Source organism: Phascolarctos cinereus, unplaced genomic scaffold, assembly GCF_003287225.1.
Source record: "Phascolarctos cinereus isolate Bilbo 61053 unplaced genomic scaffold, phaCin_HiC Scaffold_4;HRSCAF=312, whole genome shotgun sequence".
Classification (NCBI taxonomy): domain Eukaryota; kingdom Metazoa; phylum Chordata; class Mammalia; order Diprotodontia; family Phascolarctidae; genus Phascolarctos; species Phascolarctos cinereus.
This window is the reverse complement of record NW_027555847.1, coordinates 443,635,560-443,656,782: the sequence shown is the minus strand read 5'-3', so window position 1 is coordinate 443,656,782 and position 21,223 is coordinate 443,635,560. Positions and strand designations below refer to the sequence as shown.

Genomic DNA, 21,223 nt, shown 5'->3' with positions numbered 1-21,223 from the left:
GTAGCATGGAGCACTATGACCAAACTATGGAGATTGGGAGAGTGTGTTTAGGTGACAGAGATCAGTCAAATTTGGTTGGAGTACCACATTTGAAAAAAATATTTATATGGGATATGTATGAAAGGTATATTTATGTCAGTCTGTGAAGGCCTTGGATGTCAGGAAAAAGAACTTGAACTTTTATAGATAAACAGTTGGGTGCCACTGGAGATTTTTGAGCCTAGAAATGATATAGCTAGCTATATTTATAAGAAAGATTATTCTGAGAATAGAATGAAGAATGAATTAGATGTTTGTGGGGGAAATAAAGGGTAGAAGAGCTCTGAAAGTCTACTGAAAAATAGAATTGACAAGTCTTGGTAATCAATTGGTTATGTAACATAAATTTGTATCCCCAAGGAACTGTTATGGGTCCTCTACTCTTCTTTTTCTATATATTCTGTTACATCATCTCAACTGAGCCCTCCCTTTTTCACTTCTCTAACTGATTCACTATCTACTCACCATAGCAAGTTTTCCAAACCATTTTATCCCTCTTCATACCTCCCATGGCACCCCCTTCTCCCACCTTTTTAGCTGTGGACCTTGTGTCATATTTCACTGAAAAAAAAAAGAGTCCATTTACTGAGTTCCCTCTTTTCTTCTCACATTACTCAGAGGCCTTCCCCCACTGACCCCTACTTCATCCCTGTTTTACCTGAAGAGGTGACTCTTCTTGCCAAGGCACACCCTTTTATGTGCACAAACAAGCCCAGTTTATGCCATCTTCTTCATTTATTTCCAGATAAAGCTCTTGTTCTTCAGTAATTAAATATTTAGTCATATACCATGTGCAAAGGCACTATCCTAGCTATGTGGTACAGTGGGTAGAGTCCTGGTCCTAGAATCAAGAAAACTTATATCCATCCATTTTTCTAGCTGTGTGGATCTGAGTGAGTCACTTAATCACTTCCTACGTCAATTTCCTCAACTGTGTAATGGGGACAATAATAACACCTATCTCCTAGGGTTACTGTGAAGATAAAATGAGATAATTTTTGCAAAGAATTTTGCAAACCTTAAAAGGCTATTTGAATGCGAGCTATTATTAAAATATGTGTAAATAAGAGACAAGATTAAATTGCATTAACCCTGGTTTTAAAACAAAAAAGGACTTGGAAATCCCCATGTTAATTACATGAACACTTGAGATACTACATATTCAATTCTATCAGCTCCCTATTTTCTCCAGGATCAAATATAAATCCTCTGTTTGATTTTTAAAGTACTTTGTAAGCTAGACCCTTCCTAGTCCTCAAGCTTTCTTATACTTTACTCCCCCCATTAATTCTGTAATGAATTGACACAGACTTCCTTGCTGTTCCTCTCACAAAACACTTCTCCAGACTCTGTGCATTTTCACTGACTTTCCTCTATGCTTGAACTTCTCTTCCACCTAACTTCTATTTCCTGGCTTCCTATGTTTCCTTCATATCCCAGAAAAAGTCTCACCTAATGCAAGAAGCCTTTCCATGAGTCCTTTAATGTTAATGTCTTCTCTCTGAGGTTACCTCCTATTTATCCAATATACATCTTGCTTACGCACAATTGTTTTTATAATGTCTCCCACTTTAGACTGTGAGCTCCTTGAAAGCAGGAAATATTTTTGCCTATGTATGCCTAGCACTTAGCATAGTGGCTGGCACTTCTAAGTGCCTGATAAATTCTGAATCAGTAACTGATGAACGTATTGTTGTTTTTTTTTCCTTTCTACTCATATGGTTTTCAGCATCTTAGTTCATGTCTTCTTTACTTCTTGCTTGGATTATTATAAAAATCTCATAATTGATCACTTTAAAAGGTTAATGTTTATGTTGGTTTCAGTATATCACCTAGCAAGTGGATAAAAACTTAAAGTTCCTGATGAGTTATAATATTCCAACCCAGCCTTAAAAAATACTGTAAGGAGATGACTTTGTACCTATTATGATTCAGCCATTCCTCTCTTTAAATGCACTCTATGTTATAGGCTTAAAGGCATTGTTGTAATTTTTCAAGACTGAACCTATTATTATACTTTGAGTCATTTTATATCTTATTTTCAAACTCCCCATCCCTTTGTAAAATAACCCATTGTCAATTGGATTTAGTAGTTCACATATATCCTACTAAGATTCAGTATCTGTAATCTGTAAGAAATCTATTTTAAATGTCCATTCCCAAGAGTCTTATAAGAAATGAGAAGCCAGTAATATTAGGCATTGTGCTGCATACATTGTCAAGGACACACAGGAAGTGGGGGCTCTTTGTGTGAATCAGAGTGTATTTCATATTCTCTTTCTTTCCTTTGTCCCTCCTTCCAGTGAAATCAGATGAGTTACAGACAATCAAGAAAGAATTAACCCAAATCAAAACTAAAATTGACTCCTTGCTAGGGAGACTGGAGAAGATTGAAAAGCAGCAGAAGGCTGAGGCAGGTAAGTGAAAATGATGTGTAGTCATAGACAGGTCATTAGGAGGTAAATGAGACCAGGCCAGCACTATCAGTCACACTGACAGCTCAGAATAAGAGGAGAAACTTTGCTGAGTTTTTTATTATGTATTATAGATGCTAGCCATAAAGCCACAAAACTGGGACTTGAAATGATGGAACAGAATTTTGCCCTTTCAAAGATTATGAATAACTGCTTATTCTGGGATTGACAATTTTAAAAAAGAGAAGAGAGTTTGGGATTTCCATCTAACCTCTATCAATATCAAAATATGGTTAAGGATTAAAGGCATTTGATGGAATACCATTGCAATGAAAAAACATAGATTTTCATAGCACTAACCATCAGAAAATCTTTCAGCATTCAAATCTGCATTACAAAGGGAATGTACCCTGTCTGGATCCCCTCCTTCAGTTCCATCATTCAAAAAGCAACATATGGCTAGTATGGTGCTGGTTAGTATAAGCAAGTGATTGGACTCTATCCCTGTATTATCACTTGGGGCCATCTCCTGGGATATCAACCCTGATGTAAGGCTTCTGCTGGAACCACCATAGCCTACATTTCATTTGACCCAAGACATTTAGAATCACTCAATGGGAGGTCAGTTGGCTTACAAAACTAATTATCAATGGCACCAGCTGGGATATCTTGTTCAAATTTAAAGGATCTGATCCAAATCAGTGTTGTAAAGATGAAACCCTCCTCTCTGACTGTAGGAACTCTACAGGTCAAGAATATGGGAGACAATGACATTGATATAGGAAAAAGTGGCTATAGAAATAAAAGATCAGGCAACTACAGAAACAAATATTTCCAACATCATTTCTACTTGCCTACTCCCTTATTGTGACTCATTTTTTTACAGAATGCCTGGACAAATAAAATCCTTTAAGAACTTATGAAAGGTATTGATTTCTCACTGTCACTCCACCCCTTACACCACCCTCAGGGATGTATTTATGCCCAAGAAAGTCAGTGGAGGGTATAGCGGAGAAGCCAGCCTGAGAAGCAAGAAAGACCTGAGTAAAAATTCTGCCTCTTACACATACCTTTCATGTGAAACAGCTGCAAATCTCAATAGACAGAGGAATTTTATTTCCCTACCCCAATGAAATTACAAGCCTCGATCTTTCCTTCCTTTCTACTCCTTACTCCCCCCCCCCAAAAAAAAGTGCATCTACAAATTGTTCATAAGGAAGTCTACAGGTATGTAATTTTTATATACCCTGTCATGTTATGACAACATCTTGAAGTCTTTTCTCTAACTGAAATATCTTGTGATACTGTTGAAATCATTGTTTCCATTTTAGGAAACATTGTGGAATTCATTATCATGCAGAACAACCCTTCTAGCAATGGACTTTGATAACCAATTTGCACTTCAGTGTAAAGGATTATGGTGAACTCATTTAAATATAAATCACCTCAAAGAGAAAGACTTGATCCTTATGGGATTGTGTTACATCTTCTAGCCCCCCTATGCTGAATAACACCTCCACACATATTCCTGAATGATCATCTATAAATGTTATACTGTAATTCAAAAGCTTGTATTTTCTTCTGATGAGAGGATGGCACCCTGTTGTTTTACATGCCTGTAACCATACCCGATCAGAAGGTTTCTTTAAAGACCAAAGCCTGTTTGTTCCCTTAGGACTATTACATGCCCCTCACATTAACACATGAGAAGAGAAATTGAATTAATTAATTTACTATTTGTTTCTTTTAGTATCTCCTGCTGAAGGACATTTATATGGATGTCCTTCAGTTGGAAGTTGAACTTGGAAGCTATAATTTTCCAAGCTTTATCAAACAAAATGGATGAGAGCTATGTATATAGAGTCAAGTCATAATTAAAGGAGTTTATCAGAATAATAGCTTATCTGAAGCAACTCTCACTTTCCAATTTATTGATAAGCACCTAAGGTACTACCTTTAATTATTTGGTTGGTTAGCATCTACAAGCTATGGTGATTACTTCCATCTACTGCTTCTTAATTACTTGTTTTGTACATTTCGTGCTCAGTTTACTATTATTTTGCGTGAAGTCTTCATCTCACAGGGAAGCTATTTAAACCTATACATTTGGCCTACAGTCTTTTTTCAGGAAAAATTTGATTGAAAAACTATTTTGCTTAACCTGTTCCTGAGGGTGACCCACCAGTCCCCAGCAAGGGACTGAGTTACAAGGAGGAGCTATTCAAGGACCACAGTGAGGAAATGAGCAGCTTCTCAGAATCTTCTGAGCCAATTATCAGAATGTAATTTTGTGTTTTTTCTTTGCTAGGTTTGTTTATAAACATTGTTAGGACACCAGAAACACCTGTGTTAAAATGAAAATAAATTATTCTGCCTCCCCACAGACCAACTCATTCCATTAGTATAGCTAATTAACAGTTGACTTACCTTTATACATCTCTTTAAATCCTGCCTCAGGCACTAACTCTGTGACTCTGGGCATTCATTTAATTCCTGGTTTATAAAATGAGGCAGTTGGACCTAATGAATTCTAAAGCCCCTTCTAGTTCTAAATCTATAATTCTGTTATTCTGTATTCTTTCTCCACTACTTAGATGACAGGTTCTGTTTCAGCAGGGATCACTTTTTTTTTTTTTGTAACTCACACCACCACATAATGCACATTTCCTTGATATGGATTTAATGAAAAGGCCACTGGACTGGAGACTGGATTCTAGTCCTGGTTCTGTTTCCCATCAGTTGCATGACCTTGAGCAACTGGCTTAATCTACATGGGTCTCATTTTCATCATCTGAAAAATGAGTTGGCCGGACCATGTGATCCCTAAGATACCTTCCTCTTAAAATTTTGTGATTTTGTGTAACTATTCCTCAGTGCATATGACATATTCCTGTATAGAATACGGCTCATTATTCTAGGAGACAGGAACAGTTTAGATCAGAGTTTCCAGATCTTTTTCTGTGCATCATGGTGCCCTATGGCAGCCTGGTAATGCCTGATCCAAACGTGAGTAATCCAAATTACTTACAATCATAATCGAAGGGAACACTAAATTTTGGTTAGAGGTATTAGTAAAAATAAAGCTATATTTGATTCTTATCCAAATTCATGAACCTTAGGTTAAGGACTTAGATTATTCAGATCCAAAGAACACAAAGACATCATTTTACTCATACTTTGACTTCTTCCCTTGCTGCATCATTTAACTGAGCTAGTTCTAGATTCCTAGCTGGTGTGCTTACTCTCCCCTACATTTACCTGGTTTGTGGTTATCTCCCTTAAAGTGTGATACCTTGTTTAAAGATTGTCTGATTAGCAGAGTAATAACTTTCTCCATCTATGTTCTGTTTCAGTGCCCTATATATTTCCTCCTACAGTCTAGACATGCTACCTCTATTAATATAGCCTTACATGCATTTACTTTTGCCTGTATGTTTGTTTATCAGCCATAGTTGGTGGCTCACATTGAGTTTGTAATCATTAGCAACATCAGTTATTTTTCACATAAACTGTAAGGCAGATCTCCCCCATCTTGTAATTAGGCAAATAACTATTTTAAATATAAAAGCAAGATTTCATATTTAATTGCATTATTCTATCCTACCCTATCTTTTTAAATTATGCATTATAGTATATATCTTTCCAGTTTTCTTTCATTTCACAAATATGCAAAAAGAAAAAAGAAAAAGAAGAAGAAACAATGTAACATAGGGAAAAGGAAGAAGACAAACTACAACATCTACTAGTTGTGTGGACATAGGCTATTACTTGACTTTTCTGAGACTCAGTTTCCTTATCTGTAAGATGGGGAATAAGAATGCTTACCCTCATATGTATGCATGAGGAAAGAGATTTGTAAGCCTTATATTGCTATATGAATATATTATATTCATCCTATCATTACTTAAAAGGATAGACTGTGATAGAGATATAGACAATCCTTTCCCGTGACACTAGACACACTCAAAGTTGACTTTGGTACATAAATCAGATCTCTTATTATGGTTGCAATAAATGTTTATTGACTGCATGGCTGAACCAAAATGTGATTTTCAGCACTAGAGCTATAATACTACCAAAAAAAAACAGAGACTATGTCCTCGAAGTATGATTTAAGGTATCCTCTCCATGTTAGTAAATTTTATTTGTTTTTGAGATTTGGGAATACTAAGTGGATTACAGCATATTGTCTGTGCTATTTTTTCTCCCTATCTCTTTCAAGCAAGAGGTATAGACAGCTATCTAACTAGGGCCTATGTGTTACAACATACCAGTGTATGAAATATAAAATGTACCATGAAACTGACTGATGTGACAGGTCCAAAACAGGAAGCTTAAATAAAAAGATGTTCAGATTATCTATCAATGGCTTTACTCTTCTCCTTTCTTTACCCTTATTGAACTCATCTCCCTGTACTGCTTCTGTCTTACCTTTTCTTCACATTGTTACTGCTACTGTTCCATCTCAGTAATCTCTAAAAGCCCACAAGACACCTTCCAATCCTATTCCCTTTCTTGTAATGGGAAGGAAAGAAGCCACTAGGGAACACGTCCATTTAGTTCACATAGTGAAGGTATCAAAGAAGGGACAGTAAGAACATGGGCTTTGAAGCGAGAGGACTTAAGTTCACATCTTACCCCTGAGGTTTATCTCCTATTTTTTCAACTATTTAACCTCCCTGAGCCTTCGTTTCTTCATCTGTAAAATGAGGAGTTTGGACTTGAGGGCCTCTGAATACACTTTCATCTCTAGATATAAGACCCTTTACCCTTTCTTTGTTTTAAACATTGGAGAGAGAAACGGGCAACAAAGAGAATCGTGAGATGAAGCTGTGCTCTGATCATTGAAATGGTGTGTCATGCTTAGGAGTCAAGAATGAATGATAGGTTGGTAATCTCAAGAAGAGAAAGAAATAAGGGGAAAGAACCAAAATTTAACAGGTTTTAAAGAATATAATTTAAGAAAGAAACATATTATTGGTAACTTGGAAGGCATATATAGTTGTATATGCATACATAATTATGTATTACCATGTATAAAACATGATTTCTTAATTATAGGGGATTCTGAGTATGGGGATACTGAGTGCTAGATGTGGTATCAGAGAACCTGGGTTCAAATCCTGCCTTTGTATACCTGTATGATCTTAGACAAATCATTTAACTTCTTAGAATCCATTTCCTCATCCACAGAATGAAGGAGTTGAAGGAAATGACTTCTGAGTTCCCTTTCAACTTTGAATCCATGACCTTAAGTCTTAGAAGCACTGAGAGGGTGAGTGACTTGCCAGGGGTCACACAGTTAGTGAATTTCAAAGGCAGGATTTGAAGCCAGGTCTGCCCGACTTCAAGTTCAACACTTTTCACATTCCAAACCTATGATATACCACTTCTTACATACAATTTTAGAATATTCTTTAACTATAACTATGTATGGATATGGATATATAAAATACACATACATACAGTGGATATTATTGATAACCCTACTTAATGAATATGCTAGACAGGTTCCTAATTTTCTCTCTTCTCACACAAGAAGACTTGGCTTAGTCCCAGCCTTCATCGCCTTTCTTCTGGACAATTACAAAGCCTCTCATTTTGTCTCCCTGCATCAAATCTCTTCCCTTCACATTTTATCCCCCCACATAGCTGTGTAGAGGATTAATATTCTGAAAGCACAAATCTCATGATATCAACCCTCTGCTCAAGAAGCTTCTGTGGCTCCCTTCTGCTTTTAGATTAGAACGCAAACTATCTTGTTTGACATTTAAAGGCCTTCACACTCTTATTCCAGTCACTTCTACCTCTCAGATCCCCAATCTCTTTCTAAGGTTTCACTTAGATGCCACCTTCTTTAAGTGCCTTGTCCATATTCCTCCAGTTTTTAGTTCCCTCAACCCCAAAATCACTGTGTATTTATTTTATGGGTATAGAGTTTCTTTATCTAAGTGCATTTTGTGTCCCCCTGTAAATTGTAAGCTTCCTGAAAGCAAGACTATCTCCTTTTTGTATCATATCCCTAGCCCCTAGCACAGTGCCTAATACATAATAGACTCAGTAAAAATAAATGCTTATTGGATAATTTTTTTTACAAAATGTTTGGCTGATGAGGTTGGAAGTAATGCCTTCTATGCTCCTAAGTTTCCTGTATAGCTGTCTATAATTGCATTTGTTGGGAGCAATTACTCAGATTTCAACTCCATTCAGGTGTTTTAGAAGAAATGTTAGAAGAAGAGAAAAACAGTCTTATGTAAGTTAACATTTACACAATTACCCAGTTATTGGTTTGGCTCTGTTTAATATTGCTACCATTTCTCTATGAACATTTTTTCAACCATCTGTTAAGTACAACTAAGCTAGCAATTAACTAGTATTTAAGTCAGCATATCAAAGGCTGAATTGCTATCTCAGCCATTTTTCTGAGCTAAATTAATGCTAACAGCAGACCCAAACTCAATCTATTTTTTTAGAAAATGCCTTAAACATAAATCCCAGCAAATAATTTCATTGTTTCTGTACATGGAAAGGCTTTTAAAATTGTAATCATTTGTGGAAATACAAAATACCTGAATATGGCCCTTAAAATATAATGCTAAACTCTTCTCCTTCTTGGCTTTTTAAAACAAATGTGTGTCCTTTAAGCAGAGAAATCTTTTCCTGGATTGGTCACTCTGGTCACTATAATTCAGTGAGAATAGCGATAGCCATCTACCCCTATTATTTATTTCTTGAATTGGTTTTGAAATACATCAAGTTCTTCAAGCACTCTCCTTGACCAAGATGCTTCCAACGATAACAATATTCATGGCCCCCCATAATATAAAAAGGAATATATCCATGTGTATATTAGTGAATAGGTAGGTAACTGGGTGATCTTGGCTACAACATTCAATGTAATAACCCAGAAGCAAAAGCACCTTTAAAAAGATACAGAAGTATTTCATATTAATTTCTATTTCACCACCCACATTAGAAATATCCATCAGATACTTTTTCATTATTTTTCTTGGGGCTTTTTGTCTGTATTCTCTTTCGTAGAATTACTTACATGGGAATGCATTTTACATGACTATACATGTATAACCTATGTCAAATTTCTTACCTTCTCAATGAGGAATGGGAGGGGAGGGAGTGAGAAAATCTAGAACTTAAATTCTGAAAAAAAAGTTAAAAAAATTTTACATGTAATTGGGCAAAAATAAAATGTTAAATAAATGGGGGGAGGGGAAGAAATCCCTAGCAAATCAAAAGAAGAAAGAAATATCCATCAGAAACATCCCCAAAAAAAGAGAATTGATAGAGCTCTCTGACTCCTCACCCTACTGGCTGGAGGCCTCATACTTCTCTTGTACCTGCTCATGTGTTCTATAGGATGTATGTTCCTTGAGGGCAGACACTGTTTCATTGTTGTCTTCCCATGAGCTGCACCTGGAGGAATATAGAGTAAGTGCTTAGTCAGCACTTGTTGATGCACTGATTGACTCAAATTCTGAGAAAATCAAAAGTTCCTCTTTGTTCAGAGGGAACCATTCCCTTCGTATGACCTCCTGTATCTCCTGATCACTTTTCCCATTCTCAGTAACCCTTCTGTCAGAGGCTCTCACATAGCACAAAGGGCCTAGATGCATTGGGAGAAAGGAGAATTTCTCATTTCACCCTCACCCAATCATACAAACACACACACACACACACACACACACACACACACACACACACCCCACAAGGTTTGAAGAACAAACAGGGGTTGTTTGTTTGTTTTGCAACTTAAAACAAATATAACCCGTATTAGAGCCACCAGAAAAAAGCCATAGCTGCTAAAACCAACCATTCCTTAGAGGCCTATATAATCAAAGTCGTATTTTCAGTTACTTGCACAGCTTCACTGGATAGATCTCCTAACCTTGCCTCTCTCCCATATCTCTTCAATATAGATATCCTATTGGTGCACTCATAATAGCTCCTTTATGGTTCCTAGTCCATCTACTAAATGTAAGGCATAACTCTGCAGTTCTAGCCATGCCCAACAAATGGAATAGGTCATCTTTGGTAGCTCTTTCAGACTAATCTCCATTGTCTGTTATCTTCTGTAACTCTCAGCTATTGGTGTCTCACTTGTACCGTAATATAGTCTCTTGTTACCAATCACCTAAACAGTTGCAACAGCAGCCATTCAGCTTCTCCCCAAACCCAGCACCCATGGGACAGGAGGGCAGGAACATTGCCCTTCATACCACTTGAATGAACTGAAAGTCACAAACTCAGATCCTTCCTGTGAAATATGAACTGTCCACTTTATGTCAAGCATAGTACTAAGCCCTGGGGCTCAAGAACTATTCTTTTACCATCTTCCACTGTATCCCAGTCTTTCTCCCAGCCTTGCCTTTCTCTACTCCCTTTAGGTTTTCAGGCACTCTCATTTGGTTTGTGATAGGCATTTTGGACCTCTAGACCTTTCCATCATCCGTATTGCTGAACTTTTTTATGTGTTGTCTCTCAAAATTGGATTATAACCTTACTGAGAGCAGGGACTGCCCTATTTTTTTTTCTATTTATATCTTTGCCACTTAGCACACTGTTAGGAACATAGTGGGTGCTTAATAAATGTTTTTTTTCATTAATCTATTCATTTTTTTAAAAGTTCTTCATGTTTGCCCTCTACCATCTTTAATTAATCCTTTATACCACTGCCAGAATAATCTCCCCTAAGCATTTGCTTTTCTGTTCTGTAGCTTCCTAAATTTGTCTACCACACACAATCCAAACTCTTTTCCAACACAGGTATACTATCCCTAGACATTTCCCACACTTTCATGCTCCTATGTCTTTACTCCCTAATACCTGGAATGTCTTCACTCCTCATCTAAATGTGTCTTATTCACTCAGCAAAACTCAGTTCAATTGCCACTCTTCAATAGGACCTTCACTGATCCTCCATGTTGTTAACATTCTCCACAAGATCTCATCTAGCACAATTTTTGCACCTTTGCAATGTATATATTATGTAATCTTCAGTATCATAATGAATAATAATTATTATTTATGCTTATCCTTTTACTAAGCTATACTCTCCATGAGGGGTAGGAATCATGTCTTACAGAAACTTTATATCTCCTCCTGTCATTTAGTATATGTCCCTAAAAATATTTTTGTTGCATTTTATTAAATAAGAAAGATAAACACTATTACCTAGAACTTTGAAGAAGCAAACCACATCAAAATATATTTTTAAATTATGAATGGAAAAGATACACTACTAAAAAAATTTGCTAGTTTTTAGTCAAAATAAATGCAGTCAAATATCTCTATTGAAAGTGTATTTATTCAATTAAAAGCTGTCATCCTCCATAGTCATTTTTACTTGTTATGCCAGTGTACTTCTTGAGCAAAAGTTGTTATTACTGTATTCATCACAATGTTAATAAATAAGATGTGCTTTCGTGTATTATTTCTTTGATAGACCTTGTCGTCCTCCGGTGACTACAATATTTTCTGTCTGGGGTCTGACACAAGTCAGTGCTGGTGAAATCCTACAGAAATCATGGAGCACTTGGAATTCTTTTAGATTGTTTTAGCTAGAGAATATATATATTGATTCAACTCTTTATTTTTTGGCCCAAAATTCATCATTTCTGACCACTTCACTTTCAACTACCAGTTCCCTTTCAACTCAACACAGTCCTTCCTTATACTTTGCATATTTATCAATATTGCAGCATTTCCATGATTAATACTCCCTGTATTATTATACAGGGCATACAATATCACATAATATTATATAATGGTAGTTTTGCAGGTCATCCCACAAGTTTCAGTGATGTTTTAATCTATTAGAGCATAAAACTACATTGAGATTTTTGGGACACCCTGTATAGCTTTTTAAAGTTTACACACTGCTTTACATAATCCTATCCTTACAGCATTTAACAGATGAGGAAACTGATACTTAGAAAGTTGAGTGACTTGCCCAAAGTCACATAGCTTATAAATGTAAGAAGTGTGACTTTTAAACCTTGGTCTTCCGGACTCCAAGTCCAACATTTGTTTTTACTGTGCCATGCTTTGTCTCTTCTCTGTGGATTCTCACTGTGCTAATGCTTTCTCGGTCTGTGACATTCTTTTTTGTAACCTCCCATAAATCTACAAGAGAAGATCTGGCCAAAACAATGGAGGGTCTCTTCTAAATCTTTTGAGATATCATTTCTATAGCTCTCAACTTATCGCCCTCTTCAATCAATTACTCCATTTTTGTCTGTAGATTAATTATATATATTTTACATCAAAATTACTATATTCATTCTTGTTTGGCTTCTTAATTGCCAAAATAATTTTTCAAATACTACATAAGCCTGGCATTCCTTTAAAGCAATGTATGTATGAAGTTAAAATACAAATCCTTTTCTCCCTACCAATATCTAGACATTTGGATTGGTTTGAGCTCAGTTGAATTAGAGATTTATAAGGCAAAGCATAAAGGAACCATTCAGTTGCCAGAAGAACCTAGCCTGTGCCTATGTGACATATCAGAAATGTTTGAAAGAAAAGAATAGGAGAGTCACTGATTTAGTGGGTTTTAAGATGCCTATGACCATACATGCTCACTTTCATATTTTGACTAAATCCATGAATTCCATCATATCTTTTTCTCTTTAACTCCTAGACATGACCAAGAATTTTTTTAAAAACCAAAACAGTTCTCTAACTGTAATAAATGCCTATGTAGATAACTGTGTTTGTTTCAATTTTTATTATAGCATAAAATTTCACAGTGTACACAAACAAGAAGAGTTACTACCATTATATCAGTTCAAGCAACTATTCATTTCCCCCTTAGAATTTGTTTGGGGCTACATTAGGTGATGAGTATTGCCATCCACCCTCTCCCAAAAAAGCTTTTTAATCACATGTTTAATTCAGTGAAACTATGTAAACATACGTATAACCTCTCCTATGATTAAATATACTTTACAATGGATTGTTTTCTCAGTTTAATATAAATCTTTTATAATTTAACCTATGTCAACTGTGGAATTTAAATGTGAAAATGCACAATGAATGTTTAATATACATAAGCAGCCACTTAGTAATCTCATTATGAACATAAACAAACAGGCCACCATGGTGATGCATCAGCATCAATTACAGGATACAGAAGTGGAGAAATTCTATGAAAAGTTCAATAAGACCCTTCAAATTAAATTAATATTATGCTTTAGTAATGACTTCAAAGTGAAGATGAACATAGATTGAATGGCAGTACAAAATGTTAGAATATGATGCAGAGTCAAGAGAAGGAAGCCCAAAGTTTGTAAACTATACAGAAATCTCACTCCTAGCTATTATGGATACTTTCTTCAAAAAGCGAGTTGAAATATTTAAGGACAAAACTGGAAGAGAGACAACAAATTAACCAAAAAAAAGGAAAGATCTACTGAAATTTCTATACAAATTATTTTGTCTTCTATGTATCTCACACCCACCATGTCTAAAACAGAACTCATTATCTCCTTCCTAAAATCCTCTCCTCTATCAAACTAACATATTTTTGTCAATGGAACCACCATCCTTTCAGAAGCCCAAGTTCACAACCTCAATATCCTCTTCATCTCCTCATTCTCATTCACCCCCTATATGTAATTAGTTACTGTATCTTCTTGTTTCTGCCTCCACATCTCTCACACACATCCCTTTCTATCCACTCACAAAGCTACCACTCCAGTGCAGTCCTTCCTCACTTCTGAACTGGACTATTGCAATTTCCTCCTAATTGGTCTCCCTTCCTCAGGTGTCTCCTCAATCCATTCTCTGCTTAGCTGCCCTAGTGATTTTCCTAAAGGGTAAGTCTGACTGACTCCCTTCTTTATATAATAATATCTAGTGAGTCCCTCTCATCTCTAGCAATATTAAACATCTACTGTCTATTGTTTGTCAAGCAAAGGACTAGGCCCTGAGAATACAAAAACAAAAAATGGAAACTGTCCCGAACCTCAGGAGACTTACATATTGCTTGAAGAAAATGTAAATATAAATAAACAAATTTAAATTATATGCATGATTAAAAAAATGGGTGATCAAGGAAGACCCTGTGTAGGACATAGCACTTTTAACTTTAGAATTCTAATGTCTCTATATTGCTACATACTAGGGACATCATAAACTTTGATGAATCAAAATTACATTTTTACCCAAAAAACACTGGATATAACATGGTAGAACTAAACAGTTTACAACATTTTACCAATGTGTAACTGTACACAAAAAGTACATAAAAAATATTTTTCCAAAGAGATATGTGACTGTAATAGGAAGTAAACCAATGCATAGCCTACTTGTTCCCTTTGTGCCCACATAATAAATAGTAAGTTCCTAGAAGGCCCTCTGCAAATTGAGTGCCCCACCCTGCTGTGAAGGATTTAGGGAGGACAAGGACAAGGGCCACGTGATTAAAGAAAAAGAATGGCTGGGGGACTGCTTTGTTAGAGGGAAAAACCGACATCAATAAGATCACAGAACCTTAGAAATTTAATAGCAATCATTCTACCACTTTCCTTCAGCCTTAAAAACGCTTATTTAAAAATCAAAAGATCAATAAATATATAGCAGGGTACATACATAATGAATTCTGATTTACTTTAAAGAAAGTACCCCAGTCTTATTCTTATATAAGGTATTATCAGCCATTAGGTATATGTGTTGAACATTAAATGTAGTTCTGAAGGGTTGTGTATTAATAAACTGCTTTACATTAGCCTATTGGCTTACATTAGGAAAAGAAAGGCCCCAAGAAATGTCTAATATGTCAAAAATGCAATAAACCTTTAAAATCCCCCAATTAAAAAAACTAATATTAGATATTATTAATAATAAAAAATTAAAACAAAACTAGTATCTTTACTGAGTTGGAACTGACATGATCCTAGGTGTATTAAAGCAATAGCATAAAGAAAACTATCAGATAAAATATGCATGTTCTCATATATGCAGTGATGATTAAGACCCTTCCTAGGAAGTATGTATGAGAGTAGGAATGGCAAACAGAAAATACAAGCAAATATCCAATGACAAAATTTAATATAAATTATTTAAATGTGTCTTTCACATAGAATTTGCCTTTAATAGTTGTGGCTCACTTGTCTATAGATAAGAATCCTTTGACTTTGGGCAAATCATTTGGTTTTTCTTCATCTTAGTCTCTTTATCTGCTGAATGGGAATGATAATATTTTTATGGTTATTGCAATGTTCTAATGAGATGACAATAAATCATGAAAGAACTTTGCAATAACTATATAAATAGACATTATTGTTATTAATAATATGTATAGTTAATGTGGTACAGCTAGGTGGCACAGAGGATAAAGTATGGGGCCTGGAGTCAGGAATTCTCAGTGAATTCAAATCTGGCCTCAGACATTTACTAGCTATGTGACAATGGGCAAGTCACTGAACCCCTACATGCCTCAGTTTCCTTATCTGTAAAATGAGCTGGAGAAGGAAATGGCAAACTACTCCAGTATCTTTGCCAAGAAAACCCAAAATGGGGTTACAGAGAGTCAGACACAACTGAAAAATGACTCAATGATAAAAAAGGTTAATATTTCTCCCATTATATTCTTTTACTACTGCAACATGTTTTTATGTGCCTCTCTTATTTAGGCTTAGCCTTCCCTCTGTGCTTTCTCCTTTTTCATTGGGTTTACTATTTATTTTATGTCTTCTTTACTCATTATTTTGCTTTCATTTTGTCTCTAAGGCACCTGTTCAACTAAAAGATTAAATTTTAAAATATGTTGTAAGTTATATATGTGTGTTAACCAGACTGATTTGCTTTATTGAAATGTTTCTCCCACTGAGGGGCCACTAACTCCACTATTTTGTTTCTCTGAGTTTTAGAAGTCTACATTTTAAAAATACAATACATAAATCAATTTAAGTGAGGTTGCGCATAATTGATAAGTTCAAGTCCACTTAATGACAAAATCACAGGCTAGAAAACAAAAAAAAAAGTTATCATTCACATTTTTATCAGTGCAGTGCCATCTTTTATGGAATATGTTGCTTCAGATATTTTTGGTTCATCAGAACAGACCATTAACTATGAAAGGTAGCCGTTTGCTCTTTTCCCTCAGAAGCTCAGAAGAAGCAAATGGAAGATAACATAGAGTTGAACCAAGAGGAATGTGTGTCAGAGAACGCAGACAACTCTACAGAGGAACCTATTGAAGGAGGACCAGATGCAGATGGAGATGGAGAAGAGATGACTGATGGGATAGAGGAGGACTTCGATGAAGATGGAAGTAATGAGCTGGTATGAATTAAATATTTAGTATCTAAAGTGTTCATGTAATTAACATGGGGATTTCCAAGTCCTTTTTGTTTTAAAACCAGGGTTAATGCAATTTAACCTTGTCTCTTATTTACACATATTTTATTAATAGCTAGCATTCAAGTAGCCTTTTAAGGTTTGCAAAATTCTTTGCAAATATTATCTCATTTTATCTTCACAGTAACCCTAGGAGATAGGTGTTATTATTATCCCCATTATACAATTGAGGAAATTGATGTAGGAAGTGATTAAGTGATTCACTCAGATCTGCATAGCTAGAAAAATGGATGGATGTAAGTTTTCTTGATTCTAGGACCAGGACTCTACCCACTGCACCACATAGCTAGGATAGTGCCTTTGCACATGGTATATGACTAAATATTTAATTAATAAAGAACAAGAGCTTTATCTGGAAGAAAAGGGAAAAGGGGAACTCAAATCCCAAATGACACATACAGATGTCTGCTCCTGCTATTTCTCTGCTGTGTATGGAATTACTCATTAGTCAGTGAGACTTAAAATGAGTTACAGATTAATAAACCATCCCTGAAATAACTTACCATATTTTACTAAAAGAAATATTGCTTACCCATGTCCTTGATAATATTATTGACTGGAGCTATCATTTTCACTGAGTGAGGCTGAAAAATCCAATGTGGCCAGCATGATTTTTTGTATAATGTGGATAAAGAAGATTTATTTTGGTCTGTGGCTACAGTGACTGCCATGGTGCTGTTTGCAGCTGTGTCTCGTAGCTTGTTTTCTTACCCAAGGCTAAGATCCCACCTCCTTTTTTCTCCTTCAGGCTAAAAAAGTTCTCTCATGTTAATATTTCATAGTATATTTTCTTTTCAGTTCACCATTTACCTTGGCAATTTTCTGCCCCTTCATTCCATGGCCATAGAGCCCAGAAACACCTGTTGATGATGCTATTTTTCTGACTTTATTTATCATGGCATTATATATAAAATTTTTCAAGGCCCCAACTAATACAAAGGAAAGGGGGTGTAGAGAAGGTGTATGTTCTAGACAGCTAGGTGGCACAGTTTTTAGAGTGCCAAGCTTGGAATCAGGAAGACTTGAATTTAAATCCTGCCTCAGACACTAGCTGTAGGATTCCAGGCAAATCCCCCAAAGCCAACCAAACCACTAGAAAGAGTGAAAAAAATGGGTTTACATAAACACCCAGGCTGAGACAAGTGCCATTGCATTTGAAATGAATTAGGTTATTTCATCTCACTTTACGATGTAAGCCATATACAGTGGGGAAAAAATCATTTAACTTCTATTTGCCTCAATTCTCTCATCTTTAAAATGGGAATATTAATAGCACCTATTTCATAGGGCTGTTTGAAGCATGAGATAACATGTGTAAAGTGCTTTGCTGATCTTAAAGTGCTATATAAAATTAGCTTTTATATTATTCATATTTATTTTGGTAGTCGATATTCAGTTAATAGGTGCATCACCTTTATTTAGGTTTACTCCTAGAAAATATTGATTGAATCAGGATACCTGCATTTGTATCCCCAGATAGACACTTACTCATTATTCAACCTTTCAGAAAATCCATTTCACATCTAGAAAACAGCTGGGTTAAAAACCTTGGTAAATATTCCAGCAAATGTTTAACAACTGGCTCTCCAGAAGGAAGAAGTACACATGACACACTTTTAAGTTTAATCTGTATTATTACATTTTCTCCATCATTTTATTTAGTCTAGTCAATCAACAAAACAATAAATGAAACTCTGATTTGTAACATTTGCCTTTGTCGGAGGTGTAAATACTAACACTGAAAATTTAACAATCAACTCTCATGAGCTGAAACAAGCCAGCTCCAAGCACCACCTTGATTAGACCACATAGAATTTTTAGTGATAGAAGGACCTTAGAGATCATATGTGGTTCTTTGAATTCAATTGACTTCAATGAATGGATTATCAGTTTCTTCATATATAAAATAAAGATACTGAACTAGAAAATGTCTCTTCTAATTCAAAACTTCTAATTCTATAATTGTTCATGCTTCTGCCAACTACTTTCAGTACAGATAACTAAGAATTAACTATATATAGGATTTTATGGATCTAGACCCTGAAGGAACCTTAGAGGTAATCTGGTCCAAACTTCTCATTTTAAAGATGAAGGAACTAAAGCCCCAAGATGGAAGTAGTTTGCCCAAGGTCACACAGACAGTAAGTGGTGGAACCAGGAATGGAGACCAGATCTTTTGATTTCAAATTCAATGTTCTTTCCACTGAACTACACTACATATCAATAACACATCCTGCCTTAGAAGGTTGTTGTGAGGAAAAAACTTTGCCAACCTTCAAATGTTATACAAATGTGTGTTTTGTTATTATTATTAACAATAACCTCATTTTCTATGTTTCTGTTGGAGTGCAAATTGAAACATTCCTAGGATAAATCACTCTCCTGTTATTATTATTTTATATTTATATTTGATAGACTATTGCACAGGTAGATAAAAATAACTGATTTTTAAAATTGATTAAAAGTATTGCAATGTAAGTTCATCTTCTGAAGGCATCTTCAGGATAATTCCAATAGCAGAGAGCATATATAGATTTTTTTCCAATAGGCCTCAATATTTAGGTACTTTTTGTTCCACAAGGTTTGAAGACTTTTTTTTGTGAGATGACAGCTATTAAATACATTGTTCTTAAATCTCAGTTTAGGTTAGATTTGACAAATTCATATGATGATGATATGATCATGATGAAGGCAGAAGAAAAAGAACAAAAAGAAGGAAAAAGAATAAGGAGGAGAAGGAAGAAGAACAAGGAGGAGAAGGAAGAAGAGGAAGAAAAGATGAAAGAGGAGGAGGAAAAGGAGGAATAGGAGGAGGAGGAGAAGGAGAAGAAGAAGAAGAAGAAGAAGAAGAAGAAGAAGAAGAAGAAGAAGAAAAGAAGAAGAAGAAAAGAAGAAGAAGAAGAAAAGAAGAAGAAGAAAAGAAGAAGAAGAAGAATTAGATTTATATGGAAATGCACAATAGCACAATAAACAAACAGGGGATGATCTCTTAAACCAGCATTTACTGAGCACCTACTAAGTGCAGAGGAAAGTATAAAGCACAGTGGAAAATGTGAATTTGTATAAGACAAAGTCTCTGACTTCAAGGAATTATCAATCTAAATCAGAAAGTAAAGTATAGATATAAGAAAAGAGAACTAACAGTAATAGACACCAAAAGATGAATACAAATTTTAGAGCAGTGTAAGACCAAAACTAAATGCTAAAGGATTTAAGGCTGTGTGGAAGAGATGGTATATGTTGGGCCTTCAATGATGAGTAGGATTCAGATAGGTATACAGTAATGGGGAGGAAGGACTCCAAACTGGCAGAATGATATTAATAGAAATACCACAAGAAGAATTCTGTACAGGGAATTCTTTATTACTTCAAACCCCATAAAGTCTCACAATTTTTCTAGTTTGTGTAAAATATAACAAATATTTTCAAATCCACATTTATTATACTTCACATAAACTAGAAAAGGGAGAAACAGAAATTCAATTACTAACTCTGTTTGAAGGCTGAATCCCTTGAAGCCAACCAAACCACTGGAAAGAGTGAAAAAATGGGTTTACATAAGCACCCAGGCTGAACAAGTGCCTTTGCATTTGAAATGAATTAGGTTTTGTCATCTCACTTTACAATGTAAGCCATATACAGTGGAGGAAAAAAAAACAACAGTGGCTTAAGGATGCCAAGAGAATTCTAGCTTTTATGAATTGTCCTTGAGATTAATTATTCCCTTTCTTGCTGACTAGACACAATCAAAATAAGACTAATCATGAAGGAATGTGGAATAGATTGTCAAGCTAGAATGAATAATATCTTGTCCTCTGTACTAACTACTGAGTAATAATGCAGCTGAACAGTAAATCACCTGAGTTTACAGAACTGTCATACATCTCTGCATATTTGAAGGAACTCTAAACCACCCACTCAGACTTGCAGATGAAGCAAATTGAAAGCATGATGTACTGAGAACAGAAACAAACTTGGAGTCAAAAAGTCTGATTCTGAGTCCCCGTTTCAAAACATTAGCTATGAAGAAAGCCTTTGAGCCTTCATTTCCTCACCTACAAAATAAGGAAATCATACCTGTGCTACTTATATTCTTTTGTTTTAGAAAACATAATATTATAGTTTATGGTATTTGTCTATTCATTGTCGTATAAATACACAATATTATTAAAGAGATCCATATGCCATCCATTTCCATTGAACAAATATTTATTAATTTTCTACTCTGTGCGTGACACTATGCTAGGAACCTGTGATAAAAGGTTGAAAAATGACAGTCTCTGCCCTCGAGGAGTTTTTAATCTAATATATTGGATTTAACAGATGCACAAGTAATTATGATAAATGGCAAAATATGACAACATGCTGTAAGAAAATATAAGGAGAAG

At 35.3% G+C, this 21,223-nt stretch overlaps 1 protein-coding gene across 10 annotated transcripts in view; it reads left to right on the top strand.

Moving 5' to 3' along the window:
- The window catches only part of RALYL (RALY RNA binding protein like), a 786,001-nt gene that overhangs the window by 725,340 nt on the left and 39,438 nt on the right, over positions 1-21,223 (top strand). For 6 of the 10 annotated variants that reach the window (XM_078153347.1, XM_020995771.2, XM_020995770.2 and 3 more), the window contains 2 exons: positions 2,343-2,456; positions 16,561-16,760. In XM_078153347.1, coding sequence (XP_078009473.1) covers positions 2,343-2,456; positions 16,561-16,760 — 314 coding nt within the window. The remainder of the gene's footprint in view (positions 1-2,342; positions 2,457-16,560; positions 16,761-21,223) is intronic. The other 4 variants (XM_078153348.1, XM_078153344.1, XM_078153345.1 and 1 more) reach the window with 3 other exon arrangements.